The 21664-nt window shown below is 38.5% G+C and overlaps 3 protein-coding genes across 7 annotated transcripts in view; 2 read left to right on the top strand and 1 right to left on the bottom strand.

Moving 5' to 3' along the window:
- nr1h4 (nuclear receptor subfamily 1, group H, member 4) overlaps positions 1 to 21664 on the top strand; it is a 28750-nt gene that overhangs the window by 5606 nt on the left and 1480 nt on the right. For 2 of the 5 annotated variants that reach the window (XM_032522846.1, XM_032522849.1), the window contains 8 exons: positions 2848 to 2988; positions 4335 to 4501; positions 4590 to 4688; positions 5014 to 5113; positions 5217 to 5363; positions 7739 to 7852; positions 7949 to 8386; positions 9386 to 9390. In XM_032522846.1, coding sequence (XP_032378737.1) covers positions 2848 to 2988; positions 4335 to 4501; positions 4590 to 4688; positions 5014 to 5113; positions 5217 to 5363; positions 7739 to 7852; positions 7949 to 8187 — 1007 coding nt within the window. In that variant the 3' untranslated portion in view covers positions 8188 to 8386; positions 9386 to 9390. Of the gene's footprint in view, positions 1 to 2847; positions 2989 to 4334; positions 4502 to 4589; positions 4689 to 5013; positions 5114 to 5216; positions 5364 to 7738; positions 7853 to 7948; positions 8979 to 9385; positions 9391 to 21664 lie in introns of those variants that run through there. The other 3 variants (XM_032522848.1, XM_032522850.1, XM_032522847.1) reach the window with 2 other exon arrangements.
- Positions 9538 to 13296, bottom strand: c1qtnf13 (C1q and TNF related 13). Its single transcript, XM_032522853.1, has 2 exons — positions 13148 to 13296; positions 9538 to 11295 (listed from the first exon to the last, which is right to left on the bottom strand). Exons 1-2 carry the CDS (start codon positions 13176 to 13178, stop codon positions 10223 to 10225), a joined length of 1104 nt encoding a protein of 367 aa, XP_032378744.1. The 5' UTR covers positions 13179 to 13296; the 3' UTR covers positions 9538 to 10222.
- On the top strand, positions 14718 to 21190 carry ube2na (ubiquitin-conjugating enzyme E2Na). Its single transcript, XM_032522854.1, has 4 exons — positions 14718 to 14859; positions 18632 to 18878; positions 19287 to 19427; positions 19947 to 21190. Exons 1-4 carry the CDS (start codon positions 14830 to 14832, stop codon positions 19991 to 19993), a joined length of 465 nt encoding a protein of 154 aa, XP_032378745.1. The 5' UTR covers positions 14718 to 14829; the 3' UTR covers positions 19994 to 21190.

A 21664-nucleotide genomic window follows, 5' to 3' on the forward strand; every position in this document is an offset into this window, starting at 1 on the left:
GCTGTTGACTTTGACAGGAGTGTTAATATCTAAAGGCCAAACAGCAGCTGCTGAAGAGTAATTAACACATGAGCATTTGTCATTTGTAATTAATATAAAAGTTTCGGTCATACCGTGACAGTTCTTTTTCAGGAATAAGCTTCTGTGCTGCATCGCATTTCCTTGTTCCTGGTTTGTGTGCTGTTGATAAAAACTGATTAAGGGTTGTTTAATCATACTTTACAACAATTACTACTACTGCTGTACACTGTAGCATACTACTGTTGATAACATTTAATTACATGCCAGGGACAGGCAGTAAATCCATGCAATCTTACAGTACATCAAGTTCAGGTCTGACTATGACTTCTCAAGCTGAAGAAAATGGAGACCGATTTAAAGAGAACAAAGGACAGAAGAAAGTATTACAGTAATTTTACAACCCTTCTCCATGTAAATATGATCCACTTGGTTACAGCGGAGTTGTGGCCTTTAGCTGTGTTTTTATGACAATGTGAAGTTGCTGAGATTCCTGCCAAACCACCGAGTGAATGGATATGAGTGTAATTCCACACTGTGAGGTTGGACAATGCCAGGAGTGCGGCAGCTGTCCTGTCTTGCCGTTTGACTGAGAATAGACGCAGGTCTACCCGGTACTGCTGCCAGATTGGGTTCCCTCTCAGCTTTCTGCTGTACAAAGCAGAAGCAACCTGAGCTCAGTTACGCTAATGCATGTCATTCTGCTAAATGTTCTATGTCAGAATGTCTAATAACTGTTCCAAAGTTATTCTGCACGTGTGCATGTGTGTGTGTGTGTGTGTGTGTGTGTGTGTGTGTGTGTGTGTGTGGTGTTTTTGCCCTGCTGCTCTTCCTGTCTGGGACATTACAGCTGGGTTCACAGGATTCTCTCATTGACATTATTAACACTGTGTAACCTACACATTTCATTTATATCATCTTAACATCAATCCTTATCTAGTTTAATAAGGGGAAAGCTGCATGAAATACATACTGTCAAATGACAAAGGAAGATCAGCTTATGTACTTATGTAAGAGTAGAAATACCACAATGAGAAAAACAACTCCCGAAACGTTCTGAACTAATAAGTGTGCTCAAGTTAAGTGCAGAAGGATTATCTATTAAACGTTCGTGTACAGGGGGGTATGCGTGGGATTTCCCCCTTTCTAGTCTACATATCCTGCCTCTGCTGAATTATTTTTAACCCCGGGGGACAAAATATATCCCCCCTAAAAGTGATCAGGGCTACTTCACCAACAGACCATTATTTAGACCATAATATAAGTATTTTAAACTAAGTAAAGTAAGTAAAGTGCTGTAACGTGAACAGTCTTTAGTGCAACAGAATGATACAATCTGAGCAGCAAGTGGTTGTTTTTAGCCGCTACAGAGCTTTGGGACTACCAGCGGCAGTTCTTTAGCCATCAATAGGTGACTGTGAGCCAGCTACAGACGCCGCCAGATAACCAAGATAACGGACCTTTCAGGGGCCATGGTAGTGGAGTTTAGCCAGAAAAAGGTTAGCGTCATGTAGCGATCACAGTTAAGTTTAGGCCACAAAACAACTACATTTAAGAATAAGATCTTAGTTTGGATTAAGACATTCCTGAGGAATGTACAAGCGTTTCTTGGGTGAAAGGATTTTTTCGCCGCAAAGTGAACAACGCGCTCCAGCTTGAAAGCGTTGTATTTTCCATTTGAATTCTGAAGTGCATATTTAAGTGTTTGGCATGCCTGGCCAAGTGGCACTATATCCATGGTATTGCAAGGAGGTTTAAATTCTTGCATTTTTTGTTTTGTTGTACATGATCAAAAAACATCCCCCTCTCTGCTTTTTTCAAAAATCGCACCCTAATTATATGTATGTGGATGGTATCACTCAACAGAATTATCACCTGACTCCGCTGCTTGTTGGCTTGTTGCTACATACTTTTAACTCCACTTCATAAATCTGACAGCTTTACTTACTAAATACTTTCCAAATTAAGATTTTTGCACACAAAACACATCTACTTTATGAAAATACAAGGTTTAATTATGAATTAAACTACCCAACAATTTATAGGTCAACAAGTACAGCTAAAAGAATAACCCATTAAACACGTGATTGAAAGAACTGTTTTGATTGGTTCCAGTTTCTAAAATATGAGGATTTTTCTGCATTGAATACTTTTACTTTTAATACTTAAAGTACATTTTCCTGATGATACTTACATACTTTCACTTAAGTAACATTTTTACTGCGGGACTTTTACTTGTAACTGATTTTTTTACAGTGTAGTTTTATTATTTTTACTTTACAGAAAATTTTACAGAAACAAGACTCCAGATGAATAATAATCTTGCTCTGTGTCTGTCTAGTGAGTCGACACCTTTGCTAATTCAGCCAACATGAAGTTTGCAACAACACAAGACATAGCAAGCCAGCTAATATTACTTAATAGTCCATGAGCAAGATGGCCAGTTCTGCATCTGCCTTGCAGCCTTTTATTTTGTGAAGCTCCTGCCAACGACTTAAAGCCAGTCTGAGATTATTGTCCAGCGGCCTCTTGCTGAGTGACTCTCTCCTTTTCTTTTCTTAGCTTCCTCCATCAACAACCTCTTTGGTCTCTTTGTCACTGCCATGATGTCCATAGAGGCTGCTAAACCTTATTTTATTGCCCCATCTTCGGTTCTGGCATGACCCCCCCCAAATAGTTACACAATGTTGCTTTAAGTGAATGTACTCACCACCACCATATTATAGTGTGGCCCATCAGAAAATACTAATGTACAAAATGTCTTGGCTTTGTATCAACATCTTCTGCACGTGGCCCATGATAATACCTCTTTTCGTCGACCATGTTCAGGTTTTTTCAGACGCAGCATAACCAAGAACGCTGTGTACAAATGCAAGACTGGCGGAAACTGTGAGATGGACATGTACATGCGCCGGAAATGCCAGGAGTGTCGGCTAAGAAAGTGCAAAGAGATGGGCATGCTGGCCGAATGTGAGTATCATTGATAGTTGAGAGACTCTTGTTCCTGGTCCAGGATGGCCCAACAGGCAGTAATTAATCAATGTGATGGGAAATGAATGATTTGTAGACACATTTCTGCTTACCATGATGCTTCAATTCAAGCTGATTTGCATCGCCCACACACACACAGACACAACACACACACACACACACACGCGCACACACACACACACACACACACACACACACACACACACACACACACACACACACACACACACATTAATGTCTAATCAGTAGAGTCAAAAGAGGCTGTCAAAGGCTGTTGTGGTGAGCCCCCATTATCCGTTCTGACAGGGCTTATATCACACAAAAGAAACGTGCAGCTATTGTTACTGTTACAGGAATAGAAGCAGTTAAGACACCTTGAGATCCATTTGGAGAAATTAGCACCTTCAAAGTGGATGCAGTCATTTAAAGAAATTGGCTATGAAGTGTTGTTTTCTTAAAACATTTCTATTTGGGAATGTCTTCTGTATTTTTAACTAGCTGAGCATACCTTAATGTGAAGAACAGAACTAGTAAATGTGAACTGGTACTTTTGGAATCTTTGGAGGATGATTAGTTGTTGGGTCTATTAAGAGCTGCCAGTTTAAAAGAGCAGGATGATGGACTGGACTCCTGTTGCTCATAAATAGTTCAGGCAAGTTGTGATGAATATTGCAGGGTGGCAGGCATTCATGACTCTACCCACTGGAGAAATAAGAGCTCAACAAATTAGACATTTTTTCGGTCATGGTGTGAAAAGACGGATGCTAATTCACTGGATAGATTGGTTTTGCTTTCCTGGCTTTCCCCTCAAGTCTTGAAGTTCTTTTTTGATTGAACTCTGATAGAAATGTAAAGGACTAAGTGTGTTTTGCATTCATGCATTAGCATTAGAACAAGTTATCATAATAAAGGATGGTGAAGTAAAAATATGTTTTCAATTAATGGAAAATATGGCCAGTGCTACAGTAAAAGTAAAACAAAGTTACTGTTAAAAAACACATAGTAAGATTATAAAAACAGATACAGTACTTGAATTTGAATTGAATGAAACAAGACAATAAATCGAGGATTTAAATGTAAACTGTTACTCATAGATCAATGACACGTATGGATTACGTTACACTGAATATACTATAATAATATACACTAATATATATACTATATACTATAATATAATATACTCTATGATGTTAAAGTATTGCCGTTAAGATTCTCACTCCACTTTACAATCTTGGCACTAATGTGAATACGGGCTTGTGATAAATGAAAAAGAACATTTACAAATGCTGTTGACTAAAGAGCTGTGAGGTATTTAACACACATAGTGAAGCCTTCATCATCACTGGCAGGCCTGCTGACAGAGATCCAGTGCAAGTCTAAAAGGCTGCGGAAGAACACGAAGGCCTCTCCGGGACAGTCAACTGGAGATGAGACAGAGGGGGCGGACAACACAGACAACAAACAGGTCACCTCAACCACCAAACTGTCGAAGGTAATCACAACCTCTGTCGCGTCTTGGGAATATTCATTTTTTCTCCAAATTCACTGAGTCATATAGACTGTGACTTTTTTCTGTTCAGGAAAAAGTCAAAATCACCAAAGAGCAGCAGGCGCTCGTGAAATCCATCGTAGACGCTTACAACAAACATCAAATTCCTCAAGACGTGACCAAAAAGCTGGTATATCATCCTCAATCTCACTTCAAACTTTGCTTTTTCCCACACTATTTTAATGATGAACATTGATCTTTTGAGGATCTTTCAAAGATAAATGAAAGGTTCAATGAACGGACGAAAGATCTAATAGATGAGTTCCTAAAAACTTGGAACAGAGAGTGCAGCTCAAAGCAAGTACAGAAAGACGCTTCACTTGGACCATTTGGACCTCTGATGCCGCTGTAGCTACTAAACGGAGTTGATGTAACCAACCACTGGTGTGGTAGCTTGATCAGTCTTCTTTCTGTTGATCTGATCTTTTAAATCACTCATGTTGTTTCTCCTACAGCTCCAAGAACAGTACAGCGCAGAGGAAAACTTCCTCCTATTGACAGAAATGGCAACAAATCAAGTTCAAGTTCTGGTGGAGTTTACAAAAAATATTCCAGGTATTGTTTCCTAGTGTCTTACAGAATACAGACTTTTATTATACTAAGACAATGGATGATAACATAATGCCGTTTGTAATGGGTGGTCTGATACATCTGGCAGGCTTTCTTTCTCTGGATCGTGAGGATCAGATCGCTCTGCTGAAGGGTTCGGCTGTGGAGGCCATGTTTCTGCGCTCAGCTCAGGTTCTCAGCAAAAGGATGCCCAATGGACACACAGAAGTTTTAAAGGAGAGGGTACGCAATAGTGGTGAGTCAACTGAAGTGATCCGTGAAAAAGGAACTGACTCACACTTCTAAACTTGCATCATGCTAAATAATCCAAATAATTGTATAATTGTAAAATAAGTGTGGAATTACAATAGATTTGCTCCTAATTTGTTACCTTCATGTGTCTTTGGTGCTTTTGCTCTACCAGCAGGCTATACATGCAGCATCATGACATTTGTAGTTTCTAGTCTGAGCCTGCTTTAATAATTGATCCACCCGATCTCTGTGATGCAGCCAGGAGATGTGTGTTGACCTGTTGATCTCTGGCTAGGTGTAGGTTACACATGCACACACACCCTCACTGGGTATAGTTTCACTCAGTTTGGGCATGTGTGTGGGCATGCTGACAGGTAGAAGAAGAGCATTTGAAGCAAATCCAGCTCTTCAGTAGCATTGGGTTTCATTTATTAAACCACCAAGATATTCGTTTATTTTTAGCAACCTCTCTATTTACACATAACTCCCATATCAAATAGTTTACTGCTTGGGGGTTTTAAGAAATCATGTATGGGAGGTGTCAATATGTCAACCAGGTTGGACAGTTAGACAGACAGTGATGGCAGGAATATGCGTGTGTGTGTGTGAGTCACTGGGTCCCTCAGTGCAGCTCTGGTGTGAATAGTGGGGATAAGAGACATTCACACTAAAGGCCAGTCTGGGCGAATAAGGGAAAGCTGTCTGAAGAGACCATTGTTCCTTATCAAAACATCAAGGGTGCTATTGTCCAATTCTCTCCCTCTGAGCCCCACTGGCATTTTTGAATGCTTGATGATGACAGACACCCTCTGCTTGTTTGCAAAGCATCAAAAGGATGAAATGTTGCCAGTGTAAAATTTGCAACAGCAAAATGAATGCAAACATTTGAAATTCTATAGAGAGCAGTTTGTAATAATCATCCTTGTTTATTACTGAACACTGAGATAAGTTTATATTTGTTATATGCTTAAGGGCTCCCCAAAATTGTTCCCCTGTTGAGAGATGAATGACGACGGATTCTACTGCATTGCAACTATTTAATTTGCACAAATTTATGACCAAGAAATATATAATCAGAGATGAATTAAAACACAATGCAATTAATTTCAGTTGCAATCTTCTTGCGGAATAATGTACAATATTACACTGATCCATCCTCAGCTTACCAGTCAGGTTATTAATATTTGGGACAACATATTCATAAACGTAGGCAAAGATATTTTGCCATGTTCTCTTTTTCTTCACCCTTTTTATCATTCTCCTTAACTTCTTTCTTAACTTTCTCCCCCTAATCTTTCTCCAGTTCTGTTTGAAAGATAAGTGTCCAAACATGGTCAAAAACTGGGTCATACATGTACCCTGTTTGCAGAAATAAAAGAACTCCAGAATATTTGCAATATGTGGAGAACTGGAAATGCTGCTCTCCTTCTGTGTAAGATCGGGTTTATTTTCCTGTTGATCAAATAGATGAACAATAATGCTGATTAGGGAGAACTGTTGAATGTCTTGGATCAAAGTGCAGATTGTTATGTAACACAAGTTCTTTCTACTCTTTTACTGCTCTTCCTTCTGCATGTTCTGTACATGCATTGTATCAGATAAAACAACCATACTCCTTCTTGTGCGTTGTTTTGACTGTGTTGATTGTTCTTTGTCCTGCACCCGCTTTGACACGTCACAGTTTATCCCATGGGCACTGTACAAACTAACATCATCTGCCTACAGATACAGATCAGCTCTTATTTTGAAAGTTAAGCATCAGATAAAGCCAGTTTACAATGTTCAAGTTTAAACATTTGGTGAAATATTCCCAGTTAATATAAATAGATTGCCACAGCAGATTTAAAAATGTTACATTTCAAAATATTCTAACTTTATATATAACTTTTTTATGATAATGGACATCCGTTACATTCAAGCTATTGCAAAATGAGTTGTTACAAAGCTAATTAAGCCTATCAGCTCCACAAAAGTCTGTTTTCTCAGCATGGCTATGTTTACAAAATTGTGTCGTCCGGCAACTTTTGCACACAGAAGCTTGACTGAAGATACTGTAATTACCTCTTCTGAAGCATCCATTATGTCTTTTAATCCCCCTTTTTCCTCCTTGGTTACAAGCAACTACGTGGAGGAGGGGTGGGGGTGGTTTGCGATCTTGGAAGGCTTGTGCCATATGGATGCAACAACAGTGTTGTTGTCATTACTCAAATTTCCTCATGAGGGAGACAAACTTCACACTTTAGCTTTAAAATGTAAGACTACTGTTTTGTTGTGAGTGTAACAATTTAACTTTGATCCAGATTAAGGCGTTGTAAATGTACTACTGTTTATGTGCTAAAGCAACGATAATTGATTAATTGAATGCATCCTTTTCTGCAGGTATGTCAGAGGAATTCATGACTCCCATGTTCAACTTTTACAAAAGCATCGATGAACTCCAAATAGGGCAGGAGGAACAGGCTCTTCTAACCGCCGTAACCATTCTGACACCAGGTGAGCCAGCATCAACAGCTTTCAATGATTTTTTTTAAACACACGTGGACTACAATGTTTTGATATTCTAAAAGGCTAATGTATCATCCTCTCCAGATCGGCCTTATGTGAAGGATTATCAGGCTGTGGAGAGACTTCAGGAGACCATGCTGGACGTGCTGAGGAAGCTGTGTGTCCTGCAACACCCACAGGACCCACAGTACTTCGCTCGTCTCCTGGGCCGTCTGACGGAGCTGAGAACACTCAACCACTACCACGCAGAGATGCTAACGTCCTGGAGAATGAACGACCAAAAATTTACACCGCTGCTCTGTGAGATCTGGGATGTGCAGTGACCCACCAGGAGTAGCAAAGAAAGCGGTGACCTAAGGATGATAACATGAACATTTCAACTTGCAAGACAAAGGCATGGTCTACAGTGCATATTTATGTTGGATGATGTGAGGATGTAATGTGACCTGTTGATGGCATTAATCATACATCAGTGAATGTGTCAGTGAATGGCTGAATTGTTTGTGTTTATTCTGCTCATGGGTTGCATGTCTATCTACTGTGTGATTCAGCCAACTCAGACGAATCTCATTTTGGAAATTATGACAGTGCAAAGAGGAAAGTCTTCAAGGGATGGGATTTGGCACACTTCTTCTTACTGTATACCTCAGGATAAACATCTTGAAGTCCCAATGCAATTAGCCCGACAAGTACAAACACTGAAACATATTCAAAGCAAAGGTGCTAATAAGAAGTGTAAAGTTTAGATTACATTTAGCATAAAAATGGCTACATTTATTTTTTATTTGTGAAACTCATAGTACTTGCTACAAAGGCTACTTGCTGTAAATACACAAAAGTTGTATGTTTTCAATTAATAAGAGTAACATAAAAACGGTTTAGGTTGGAACATTCTTCAGAATATGTTCATAACTGTTATATTACAATGTATGAGTAAACATACAGACATTTGGTACTTAAAACAAATAATGATTATTGTTTCTCTTTAATCTTTCTGACTAAACTGAAATATGTTCAAATTACCCCTGAACACTGTAGAAATATTAATATCTAAGTGTTTCCCTGATAAAATGTGGTGTTCAACTTCCACTTTTTATAAACTGCAACAACTAACTAACATAATGTCTTCTTATTCCATTTTTTATGTTATGTTGATATTAAACCCTCTGCCAATATTTCAATTTAGTGGGTATCAGAACAAATGCAAATCAATTACAGGACCATAGCTGTGTTTTTGTACGTTCGGCCAATTTTCTATCAATAAAACATTTTTAACACTGCTGTTGACAGTTTTTAATTTGTATAATTAGGGTTGTAAATTGGTTTGACTTTTGAATGGTTTCTCCATTTTCCTTTTTGTAAAGCTCTTTCTTTCTTTTTATCTATTTTCATTTTTAGTATACTGCTAATAATAATGTAGTCTAAGTAGGCATGACTCTGTAGGAAAAGCTTTACTAGTTGCTGAAGCAGCAAATTCACCACCACCTGAGTGGTAACAGTGGAAGTAATATCTATGGGGAGTTTTTGTATGTTGAGAACTGTGTATAAGTGGAAGTAACAAAGATGTTACAGCAGCTAACTTTGCATTTCAGCACCAACAGCATTAATATTATTTACCGACAGTAAATGAAACAGACTGCATCATTAGCATTGGACTTAGAAAAAACAAGACCTTTTGAATTTGTTGAAGTGTATGCATTTATTTAGTTTCCTGCACATATAAAACTAATGCCCATTTAACATCATAAGAGACACAGTACAGATATATCTACATTAAAAAAGTTTCATGTTATGACTATCCCTCACATGACCATGATGTATCTCTAAATCTAATTTTCACAGTAAGTAGATTTTGATAAACTATACATCATTTACATAATATTCGTTGCCATGCAATCATATTTTTTACATGTAAAAAAAGCTTTTAAAAACATCTAAATACATTTGAAAAGTACATCTAGTACATTTCAATTTGAAAAGGAAATATATCTGTAAACCAAACCCCCAGTTGTATTACTTATTTCACTTATTTCAAGTTGTTACATGAACTTTTCTTGTTGCCATGTCTTGCAGCTAAACTAATTGCATTTTAAGGACAAAAAATAACCACGTTGCATGCTGGTCAGTGTCCATAATTGTATCATAGCACCATCTTGTGGGGAGATTTGGCAGCAACTGTTACCCTTGGAGTTACATTATTCACACTAGAGAAAATAAACAAAAGCAAACAAAGCAGTAGGCTAAATGTAGTTACACTATACTGACCACAGATTTGTTTTTCCTGCTTCATCCACATAGAAAATAATCTACAAGATTGTCTACATGAACAATAGATTGTGTTATGAAGGGTAAAGACATTTAGAGTTGAGTTCTGTCCTGTGTGGTGGGAGGTGGGAGTGTTTCTGCTTCAAGATAAACCAGGAAGCCAGAAAAGGTGGTGTACCTCCCCTGGTTGCTGTAGACAGCATAACGCTCATCCTGCTGACTGTACAGCCACACACTGTCGCCCCGGCGGAGAGACAGCAGCAGGCTCTGACTTTGCATCTCCCGTCTCTTCGAAGTGTCCTCATCAAACACCATTGCCTGCACCACACCCTTCCCGGTCATAAGCTTCACAGAAACAGCCTTACGAGGGTGTTTTCCCACTGTGAAGGCGAAGAAGTAAGCTCCTGGGAAGTGACAGGTGAACAGGCCTGAGGTTTTGTTGAAATGCCCCCCGATGTTGACATATTCCACATCAAAGGTCAGAGGTGGCTTGTCCTGCTGTCTGATACTTTGACCTATGAGTGTGGATGTCCGTGCCACAGAGAAGGCAGACCGTGGCTGCTCTGACATCAGACCTCTTGCCAAGGGGTCAGCCTGAGGGGGGCATTGTGGGTAGGACAGCCCTGATGGGGACAGGTGGTTGCTGATGTAGCCGTTTGGAGAGGTGTCAGCATAGATGAGGTAACCAGAGAAGGAGATGTAAGGGCCAGCATTGCTGTACAAGGCATATTGGGGACTCTGCTGTAAAAGCAGCCACACTGTGTCCATTTCCTTCAAAGTGATCATTATGCTTTGACTTTGAACTTTCCTCCCTTTCTTGCGGTAGTCATCATACGCTATAGCCTGCACCTCCTCTCCATTCTTCACCAGTATCACAGAGAGCATCTTCTTTGGAAATTTCCCCACGGAGAAAGAGAAGTAGTAAGCCCCAGGGATGCGGCAGCGGAATCGACCTGTGTCTGGATTGAAGTCCCCTCCAATGTTGACCATGAGCCTGTCGAAGCTCACTGCCTTCTGCTTGCCCCCCACTACGCTGTTGGTTCGTGTGGCAGAGAAAGCAGAGCGGAGTCCTGTTATCACTGGAGGGGCATGAAGGGGAGAAGCTGGTCCAGAGCAGGCAATCATGATAAATACACATGCCAGGTAGTAGTGTGTGCTCCAATGAGCTAAATAAAGAGAACCAAAGAAATTACATTACAGATGACAAGTATACATCACTGAAAGTGTAGTGAGTTAGATATTTGAGATGGTTTTGCTGTCTTCTAGTGAACGTGGTGGTCAGGAATCCCAAAGGGTTCACAAAACAAATCTAAGAGGATCACCAAATGATTAAAGGAATATTTCAACATTTTGGAATACATTTTTATTGGCTTTTTGGCAGAGAGTTAGATGAGAGTATTGATATCACTTTTGTTTGTCCATTAAATAGAAAAGCAACAGCCAGCAGACAATAGTTTAGCTTAGGGCAAAGACTGGAAACAGAGGGAAACAGCTAGCCTCTGTCCAATTGTCCTCCTGACACCACCTCTAGAGCCCACCAATTAACACGTTGTCTTGTTTGTTAAATCTGTAAAAAAACAAAAGTGTAGGAACAAAAAGGTTCTGCTCGGTGTTTGATGGGCCGATTCCATCACTATTGGACAGAGGACGCTAGCTGTTTTTCCGTACCCCATTAATGCTAAGCTAAGCTAACTGGCTGCTGGTGTAGCTTCATGTTGACCAGACGAGACTGGTATTGATCTTGTCATCTAGGCCCTAATAATAGGAGTATTTCTGGGAATGTGGAGCCTTTTGCTTTAAAAGGATGCAAATTAAAAGTATTTTCACAGAAAACACATTGTTCTCTCTGACTTTTTCTTAAAATACTATATATGTATATTTCAGGCCTCTAAATCACAGTTTAGTTATACTGCTCACAACACATATCCTGTGATTGGGGTTTACAAGAATTGCTTCAACATCAAAGTAAAATAAACTTCTTTTAGGTTGAGTTTTGCGTATGAGACTGAGTTTAACCCAAATTGCCTCCACATAAAATAATCCGGGTTGATAAGGAAGTCGGGCTAAGCCCTGTCGGGATAGATTTTCCCTCTCAAATCAGGCAGTCCGTGGGAGTAGCAGCCCCTGTAATGTGGCTGATATTGTCTGTTCTCTCTGTGCACTGAGAGAAGGGACTAGATTAGGTGCTGGTTCATCTGTTCCTGTGTGTGTGGAACAATGCTAAAAAAAGTTTAGAGAATTGGTGAGGTGAGGCAGGGCAGAATGCTAAAAGAGATCGCTTGGATGAGTTGCAGAAAATCAGAAATTATTGTAAATTCATGAAATTATTTTGCTTTTTGAAGACTTTTTTTGGAACTATTTTTGACCTTCCTGAAATCCTTCTGTTTTACCATTACATCGTTGAAGAGCATGACAGATTCAGATATAAAATTATTATATATCTTAATCACAAAAAGGCTACTACTATTACTTTAATATTTTATAAGGTTTGCAGACAGGTGCAGAAATAGATCAATTTAAAATCCCAGAAGATCAGATTGGTCTGATTATGATTTAATGAGTGGAAACCTTGCACCTGTAAGGTAACAAACATGAGTAGTAATAATAGGCTCAGAATTTAGACCTGGCTGTTACCTATGTCACCTGTTATATTCACATTTTAGAAAACCCTAATGATAGATATTTTGCCTTAAACTGTGGTAGAAAAGCCAAGGTCACTGTTAGGAAATGAGTGACCTGGCAAAATAATAGCTTTATAGGAGTCTCACCTACAGGTTGATTTCAACTTTTAAAAATAACATTTTGACATTTCACAACAATCTACAGTATGACATGATGTATTGTTATTGAATAGAATCCTTGTTTGTGTAGCAATAATATCAAATGAAGCGTGACTACGACAAACTAGAGCAGATAATTAACACAAAAGTGTCCGGAGACCAGTAGAATAACATATGATGCACACATCAACCTCTTCTACACACAGATGTCATACTCAAAATAAGTAACCAAACCCACCTGTTGGGTTGTGTTGAGACAGAAAATGCATGCTGAACTTTGTCTTCTTAGACAGCTTTGCAAATAAAGTTCCTCTTAGTTTGCTACACAACTAAGACAATGCCAATGTAACAGGCCGGACACACAAAGGGACAAAGCATCTGTCCATACAGACATGTCAGGAGGAGGAGCTCCAAGTCCCCTCCAATCTATAGCCCCAATTCAGCCTGCAGTGCAAAAAAAAGTGAAAATGCAGCTGTACCGTACAGCCTTATTGGCCCAGGGAAATGTTAGGTCTAATTCATGCTTTGTTTTGTCTAAGACATAAACAGATAGCGCAGCTGTGGGACACAGAGTTTGGCTTTTCAACTTTAGTGAAACTCTTGCTTCCATGGAAGAAATTGCCAAATAATGCACTGCCTTTCAATGTCAGTAGTAAAGATAATTTTAGAGTTCTGTGTCTCAGGTGTAATAAATAAACTGCACTTAGGTGCAGATTTCTTTTTTTTTAGCAATATCACAGTGTAAAAATACTCAATAAAATAAAAATACCCTCATTTTCCAATTGATTAAATATCTGTGTGGAAAATTGTTGTTTTGCCATAATTTCAGGTCACAGTCTGATGTTGTGCTTTATTTGGTTCATTTGGTGTTAAACCATGAAGGCGAAACAAGAAAAGAATAAAAATATCTTTTTTTTAGATAACACTTTTCTATTGAAATTAAGATTTAAGAATTAATTGTTGTTTTCATAAAAACTGTTTTCAGCATAGCTGAATCTTTATCCCACAGAAAGCATTTCAAATGCATTTTCCACATCAGTTGAAAAACTTTTCACAGAATTAAATTTATAATAATATAATAATTATTTCTCAGCCAATATATCACAAAATCCAGACAATTCAAAAGGGACATTAGTCTTTAAAAATGTGTTGGTTAGGTAAATATATTTCTTGGACTTTCTTCGACTTTCTCTGAAAATATATTTCTCTGACTTTGTGACAAAAATATGTTTATTAAAAGACTAAATTAATTTCTAGTTAATATGGTTAAAGTGAATATTCAATTTGAGCTTACCATAAGGATTTGCAGGGCTATTGAGCATAATCTAATGTACATGTTGGTATATGTTTATCCTTTACATTGATAAAGTTAGCTATAGGTACATAGCCACAATTTGTATTTATTTATTGCCAGTAATGACATGATGCTATAAACATGTTGCCAAAGCAAAAATATGTTTTGCTTTGTGACATGCAGTAACATATTTTCCTGCCAGTTCTACTGTAGTGCTGTCTTCTCCCAGAAGGGTTTGAATTAGTCTAAAATTCTCTGCTCACCAAGTGATATTATTCTAGTTTTTTGATTGGCTTTCGGTTTTCCATTGCTCAAAATATCTTTATTATCTTTGTCTAACCTAGGCCTATTTGTTTTTTTCATACATTTGTTTGATTGATTGTGTCTTCTTAAATTTAAATTAAGAGGGGAAATTGGCTGAATTCTGCTCTGCAATCGTGGTGTAGGCAGTGTCTGTGGACTCTCAGCATGTTTTACAGAACTCGAGGAAACGTTTTCAATTGGATTTGAGTGCCAGTGCTCCTGTCCATCCGCTGCTATGACGCAGAGAACCCGGAAGACGTGTGTTTGCTGTCAATGCCAACGACAGAGAGGAGGCACAGCTGAAACCCCGCATTTAAGACAAGATGGCAGGACTGCCCCGTAGGATCCTTAAGGTAATTATTTCGCACTTTAAGCAGCAGCATATGTCACTTTTCTATCATGGCCAAACTTGTACCTAAACAGTCTAAAGTCCCAGTGCTCTGCTCAGTTACCAGTTCTGTGTGCTAACGTTAGCAGCCAGCTCGCTAGCGCTAGTTTGCTAAATTAACTTCCGTTTCAGATACACCGAGACACGGTGGGTTAAAAATACATCAACCCTTGGTGAAAATGGCAGATTAATGTACGGTGTGACGGGCTGAGGTTTTCTAAATATATTTTACAAGGACAAGTGTTCTCCAGTTGCTACTGCACAAAGTGTTGTGCTGGCTGACTATGCTGACTAGTTTGTTAGCTTAATTTGTGTTTGGACGGTAATAAAAAAACAAAAACAGGAACAAGCTAAAGCTAGCCTGGTAACGTGATGATCTCTGTATGTAGCTATAATTTTCATTTAGCTAAGCATACATGAATTTAGCAATTATTGGATGTTTGCCTCTTGTAGTCGTTTCTTCTGACACAATTTCGCCTTTTCATTTAGCTAAGTTAGCTAACTAGCTAGTGAAGTTCTTAAGTGTGCCATTAACCAACTAGGAGTTAAACGTTAGTAGTTAGCTAGCTAGCTACGTTACCTAATCGTAGTCGTACATGTGCTAACATAACAAAGTGATATTTGTGAACAGTTTGCGCCTGTGATCAGAAATAACTTCCACTGCAGACCTCTCACTGACTCAATTGGGCAGCATCAGAAAGTGATGTGCGCCATCTAACCACAAGTAAGATGTTTGCTCAGCATATATTTAAAGATGCTAATTAGTTAGCTACATCCGCAGCCTTAATCAATATCATACAGTAGTGTCGCTTGACAACTGCCTTCTATTTCCTGGCACTTCCTAAATGCAAACCCATAATTACTGTACCGTAACTGGCTAATGTAATGACAGCAGTTGTATTCAGCGAAAATGTGTGTTATCAAGTGAGGACAAAAAAGTAGTTGCATGTTACCTCTACGATAGTATGACATTTTAGTGGACGCAAAGGTTTAGAGAGGAGCTCAGATTACAAACCGCTTGTCAGTGTTTATCTTATGTGATCAGAAGTGTTCAGTTAGGTTTGCACTGCATGTTTTTATTATGCATTAATATGAATTAAATAATTAATCATTTGGCCTATTTTCTTTGGGGAACCCTTGAAGTGCCCTTGCTGTAAGTTTGTGTATTTACAAATAAGTCATTGCTTTTGTCCATATTCACTGAAATTACATCTTATGATTGGTAAAGGAATAGTGCTTAGCCTGTGTTTATAGAGAGAGCATTATCGGAACAGGACTGGTGTCGAAGATAGGACTGCACAATGAATCAAAATGGTCTCAAAATCGCAATACGGCCTACTGCAATTATCTGTGGTAAAATGTGTGCCAAAATAACATTTAAATTAAATATTGTTGTGCTGCAGAGATGTCTTGGCCTACACATTTTCTCATATTCTACAGACTTAAGAAAAACATCTTTGTTTGATACAGATCCTGACAAAAGTCACGCAATGTGCCTACTAATTTTAACGGTTTTCAAAAAAAATTAGAATAATTATGTAAAATAGATCATACCCTCTTATATCACAAATCATATCATAATTGCAATATCTGTCAAAACAATCGCAATATAATATTTTTTTCAAAATTATTCAGCCCTAGTCTAATAGAAGGTTGCACAGGTGGGTGAGTAAGCAGTAGGGTTGCAAAATAATGACAAAATGTTATGTTATATTATAGATATTTATTATGAATATTGCAATATCAGTATTAATTTCAATATTTTTAAACGTGAAATTACAAAAGTTATGGAAAAACGCATAAAAAAGATTCATAACAAATTAAACAAGTTTTCTTACAACACAAGGTATATTTCAGCTGATTGTCATTGGACTGGTACAACATGAATAAATTAAAAAATGACCATGTCTACAGAACAGAACATGTTTTACTGGTTGGACAGTATAAAACAATTAAAGAGAACAGGACACAACTTTTCTTTCTCCTTCGATTCATTCCGTTTTCTCTATCTTTTTCTTCACTTACACTGTTACACTGTTGAAATATGCAGACACACGTCACGTGGTACGCTCCGAAGGGTTTGTCACCTAGTGGACCCATGTTCTGACGTGCAAGTGGCACGGTAACTGACCAATGAAACATGATTTCTATAGCGTTTCAAGCAAGGTCTAAATCAAAAATAACTAAGCCACATAGCCATGGGACGGGACGCTGTGCTCTACAAAATAAACATAATATAGCATACTTATTGCGACACTTTCGATATATTGTAACATATAATATTGCGCAACGTGATATTGCGATAACTATATTGAGTCCATATATCTTGCACCCCTAGTAAGCAGACTGGGGACTAGTGCTGGTGGGAAAAGGTGGAAGGGCTGGGAACAATACTCAGCTGACCGAGCCCTTGAGCCCTCAGAGCGTGTGACTGGGACCGGGTGCCCCTCTCCCGTCTGTGTTTTCACTGCATGGTTTTGTCTATGGGTTATCTGAAACATTTCAGGAATCTCACTCTCCGTTGCATTCAGGAAAAGAACGCCCAACACAACAGTGCCGGCATTTGGCAAACATTATTTGATGCTGCTTTTTTTTTTTTTTATCCATAATTATGTTATTTATTTATTGTTTTGTTGTTGTGATGAACGATGCATCTAATGCACAAGGCTGCATTTCAAACAGGGACAATGACATACTTGGTTTTTAGATTGGGATAATAAAGGCCCTCAGAGACCAGGATAATTATCAGCACTACACTTTGGAGAATGGTGAATGTACAGTGAAGAAGAGTTGAGAACACTGCACTTTATCTTTTATACTGCTGACGTGCATGTGCATACTAGCAAGCTTTTCTTTATGGAGACCTCTTATCAGGTGCGGCACTCTTATGCTGCCTCGTGCATACCACAAGAGATGTTCTTCTTTAACAGTGAAAATGTGTTTCTGTAGGTCACTTGGCTGTTACTATGAGTTTGGAGAAGCCTTGCTGCAGTGGCTGATGGGTATGAAAGTAATGGTCTCCTGTGGTGCGGTGGCTGAGTCAGTGTCACCTCTAAAAGACAGTTACACAGTGCACAGAGAGTCTTCAGAATTGATCCGCCGCTGCAGTCAGAGCCCCCCTCCCTTCTGTGTTAAAGGATAAAAGCTAAGCAGACTACAGTCCACCTCCTGCCTAACATCTCTTTTGTGAAAATATTTACTAGTGACATAACTTTTTGACAGCTCTCAGGTGTGGGCAATGGCTTATTATAAATCTTTTGAATGAATAATGTTGAATTGATAACGAGTTTTTCTAATTATAAATAAACATTATAATAGGATGTTACACTTAATAAGACATGCATTGTTTAGATTCAGTGATGTGTAGTTTCCAGTTAGTTAAACTGTAATGCTTGATTCAAGTGTAGCCTAGATCTCTATAAATCCCAGCTTTATTTGGTTGGCTTGTGGGGTTGGACATATGCTCTATGCTGCACCTTTAAAAAATCAAATTATTTTCCAGTTTTATCACCTTGTACCCCTGCACTACCTGAACAATAGAAGTTGCATCCGTACAGAAATATAGAGTTCAAAAGCATTCCTTCTTAAACACACACATCTCTGCCTGAAAAGCCTTATTAGGGTAGTGACAGTGCATTTTGCAGTGCAAAGTGAAAGCACTTTGTGGCAATGACTTGAAATGAAGTGGCACCAGCATAAAGTTTTTCTCTTTTTTTTTCTCTCTTTTTCTGTACCAGGAAACTCAGCGTTTGATTGCAGAGCCTGTCCCAGGCATCGAGGCAGAGCCAGATGAAGGCAACGCCCGCTACTTTCATGTGCTCATTTGTGGACCTCAGGACTCACCTTTTGAGGGGGGCACATTTAAACTCGAGCTCTTTTTACCAGAGGAATATCCCATGGCTGCTCCGAAAGTGCGCTTCATGACCAAAATATATCATCCCAATGTAGACAAGTTGGGGAGAATATGTCTAGACATTTTGAAAGGTAAGTCAATTATCTGTAATGTCACAGTTTATGCCTGGCCAGCTATGTGGGATATACATGGTGCTTAACCTTTAAAGGACATGTTTTCAACCGACAGAAAATGTCTTTTCCCTTGTTCTGTTTTTGGTCTGTTGAGTCAGGCTTGTTACTGTAGGAAAGCCTGTTTGTATTCTGTCCTCTAATGTTTGGCCTGTGAATGAATTGAGGGATTTGCAGATTTCGTCTTGCTCAAAAGATCAAAGGCCTCTTATGTTACTTGTGGCCCCTAACTGGAGCTTTGTGCCACTACTACTGCATGTCAGCACTGTCTCTTCATAGCCCCCGCAGCTTAAAACACTCCATTGTTCCTTTGCTTTTCTTGGTCTCAATTTTAGTCTTATTGAGCTCCTCTGTTCTTCATTTTGTCAGATAAATGGTCACCAGCACTGCAGATTCGCACAGTGCTGCTGTCAATCCAGGCATTACTAAGTGCACCCAACCCTGACGATCCCCTTGCAAATGACGTTGCAGAGAAGTGGAAGTCCAATGAAGTTGAAGCCATAGAAACAGGTGAGAGGGTCAACAGAAGGTTCATTACACTTTCCATCCAGCTCTGGCCTAGTTCTCCCTTTCCTCATTGTCAATTGAATTATAGGAATATCCAGCCTAAATACACACAGGAACAAAACCAAAATACGCTAAATACGATTTACTTTGCTTTTTAAGGTTTGGTATCATACTACTTTATATATATATATATATATATATATATATATATATATATATATATATATCTTTAGAATTATTTATGTTTATTACAGTGGCATAAAATGAGGAGTTGTCTGTGGTTATTGCAGTACAAGCAATAATAAATCCTAATTTAATCTGCAAACCGCAACAAGGCAACTTCATTTGTGTTGAATTTTCATGAAGTGCAAAAAATATTTAATTTAGAATTGCTGGCATTTTGGTGTGTGGGATTCACAATGATAAACTCGTCTTAATGCAAGCTTTGTTAAAAAAAATATTAGCAAATAATTTGATGTAACTCATGTTTATATTCAGTTGTTGTTTTGTTTAACTTTGCAGCCAGGTCATGGACCAGGCTTTATGCTGGAAGCAGAAATGAAGTGTAAAGCAGCTCAACAAGGGGAAATCAAGTGTGATTCCCTATGCTCTGCCAAGACCTCTTCCTACTTCATTTACATTTAAAGGACACCATCTTAAATATATATAAACATATATATATATATATATATATATTATAAAATAAACGTGAATATATGGTAAAGGAAAAAACAACTGCTGACAATTGGTGATTTAAATGCGCACTAGTAATGAAATGACTCGTCTTGTCCTTACTCACTGTTGAAATGCATGGACAGAGGTTTTAGATCTACTCACCTGGCTTTCTTTGGCCATTGACTTTGGGAAGCTTTTGCCAACTGCTGCTTTAACCAGCACGATTTAAGGGGGAGGGGGTGTGTGAGTTTGGGTTCCATGGAGCCTGACTAGATGCGGTCAATATTGTATACTTTTTACATTTCTTTTAACTTTGTTTTCTTGTGTTGCTGATTTGTTTATTAAAAAAAAAACCTGCAGCTAACTACTACTAGCCCACTGTATTTAGACACTCACTTGGAGGGCGACCAACCAGAGTTTCGCCCAGCAGGACGCATAGTATATCATAGCCCTGCTTCTTCTTTAAGTCATACCTGGCTGCCTTCAATACAAAATAATATGACTGAGAAAACAAACTGAGCCTGTCACATTAGCTTTTTCACCCACTCGCTCACTGTAGGCTTCTGGATGACATGGGAGAGAGTGGAGGCCAGGGTGGACATTGTGGACCTTTCTTTAGTTTTAGCACATGTTTTAATATATCCAGTCTTTTATATGTGAATCTTTCTTGCTATTGCCATACTAACTACCTTGCTTTTCCCCCCACATGTCATGACAGTTTAATGCTACTGTACAAGACTCAGTGGTTCACTTATTCCAATGGCATTTATTTCACAATATAGTGGTTACATTGCTGTCAGTTGTTTGACGGGAGCGGTGGGAGATATGAGTGGGGTGGGGTATTGAGGGACTGATCTGTTTGAGAGGAGATACTGAGTTGATACGGGATTAAACTCAATAAGGTCACTAAAGGCTTTGACTCAACTGTCGTGATTGGTCTTTGAAAAGTCGGTATTCAATTCACTGTTTGTAAATTCATTATTTCTATTAATCTGGGGAGGAGATGTTTTCCTGCTCTCAGAATGCTATGAAACAGTCCACCTGCATACCTTTATGTCCTGTAAATAAAATCTGTTGATTAATAAATAAAAGTTGTCTGGGTGGTGTATTTCTTGATTTGACACATGCATGTCACGTATGGTGCCTGATAAGGAGCTGGAGTGGGGGTAAAGTAGGTAAATTGTAATACTCTAAGACAGTACAAGTACATTTTACAGTCATAAAATATAGTACTAGTGTTACTTTCAACCATTAAAGGGTGTAACGTCACCAAAATTGTTCATTTTTAGGCCATGGACGTGCAGCTTCTAAAAACCGGAAATTACAAATTAAGAATAATTAATAATTACTATCAGTTAATAACTAGCTAATGCCATTCAGAATAATGTATGCAGCTTATTGTGTGAAATGTGACTTGTCAAATTTGTACTAAATATTCATCTTCCTGCTTTACATGAAACCGATAACGTGGCAGTATTTTGATAACATACCTCCGGTAATTATAACCATTTAGGTAAAATCCCTTTTTTTTTTTTAAATCAGCAATTGTTCCCTCCCCATTTTCC

The sequence above is a fragment of the Etheostoma spectabile genome, chromosome 8, assembly GCF_008692095.1.
Source record: "Etheostoma spectabile isolate EspeVRDwgs_2016 chromosome 8, UIUC_Espe_1.0, whole genome shotgun sequence".
NCBI classification, from domain to species: Eukaryota; Metazoa; Chordata; class Actinopteri; order Perciformes; family Percidae; genus Etheostoma; species Etheostoma spectabile.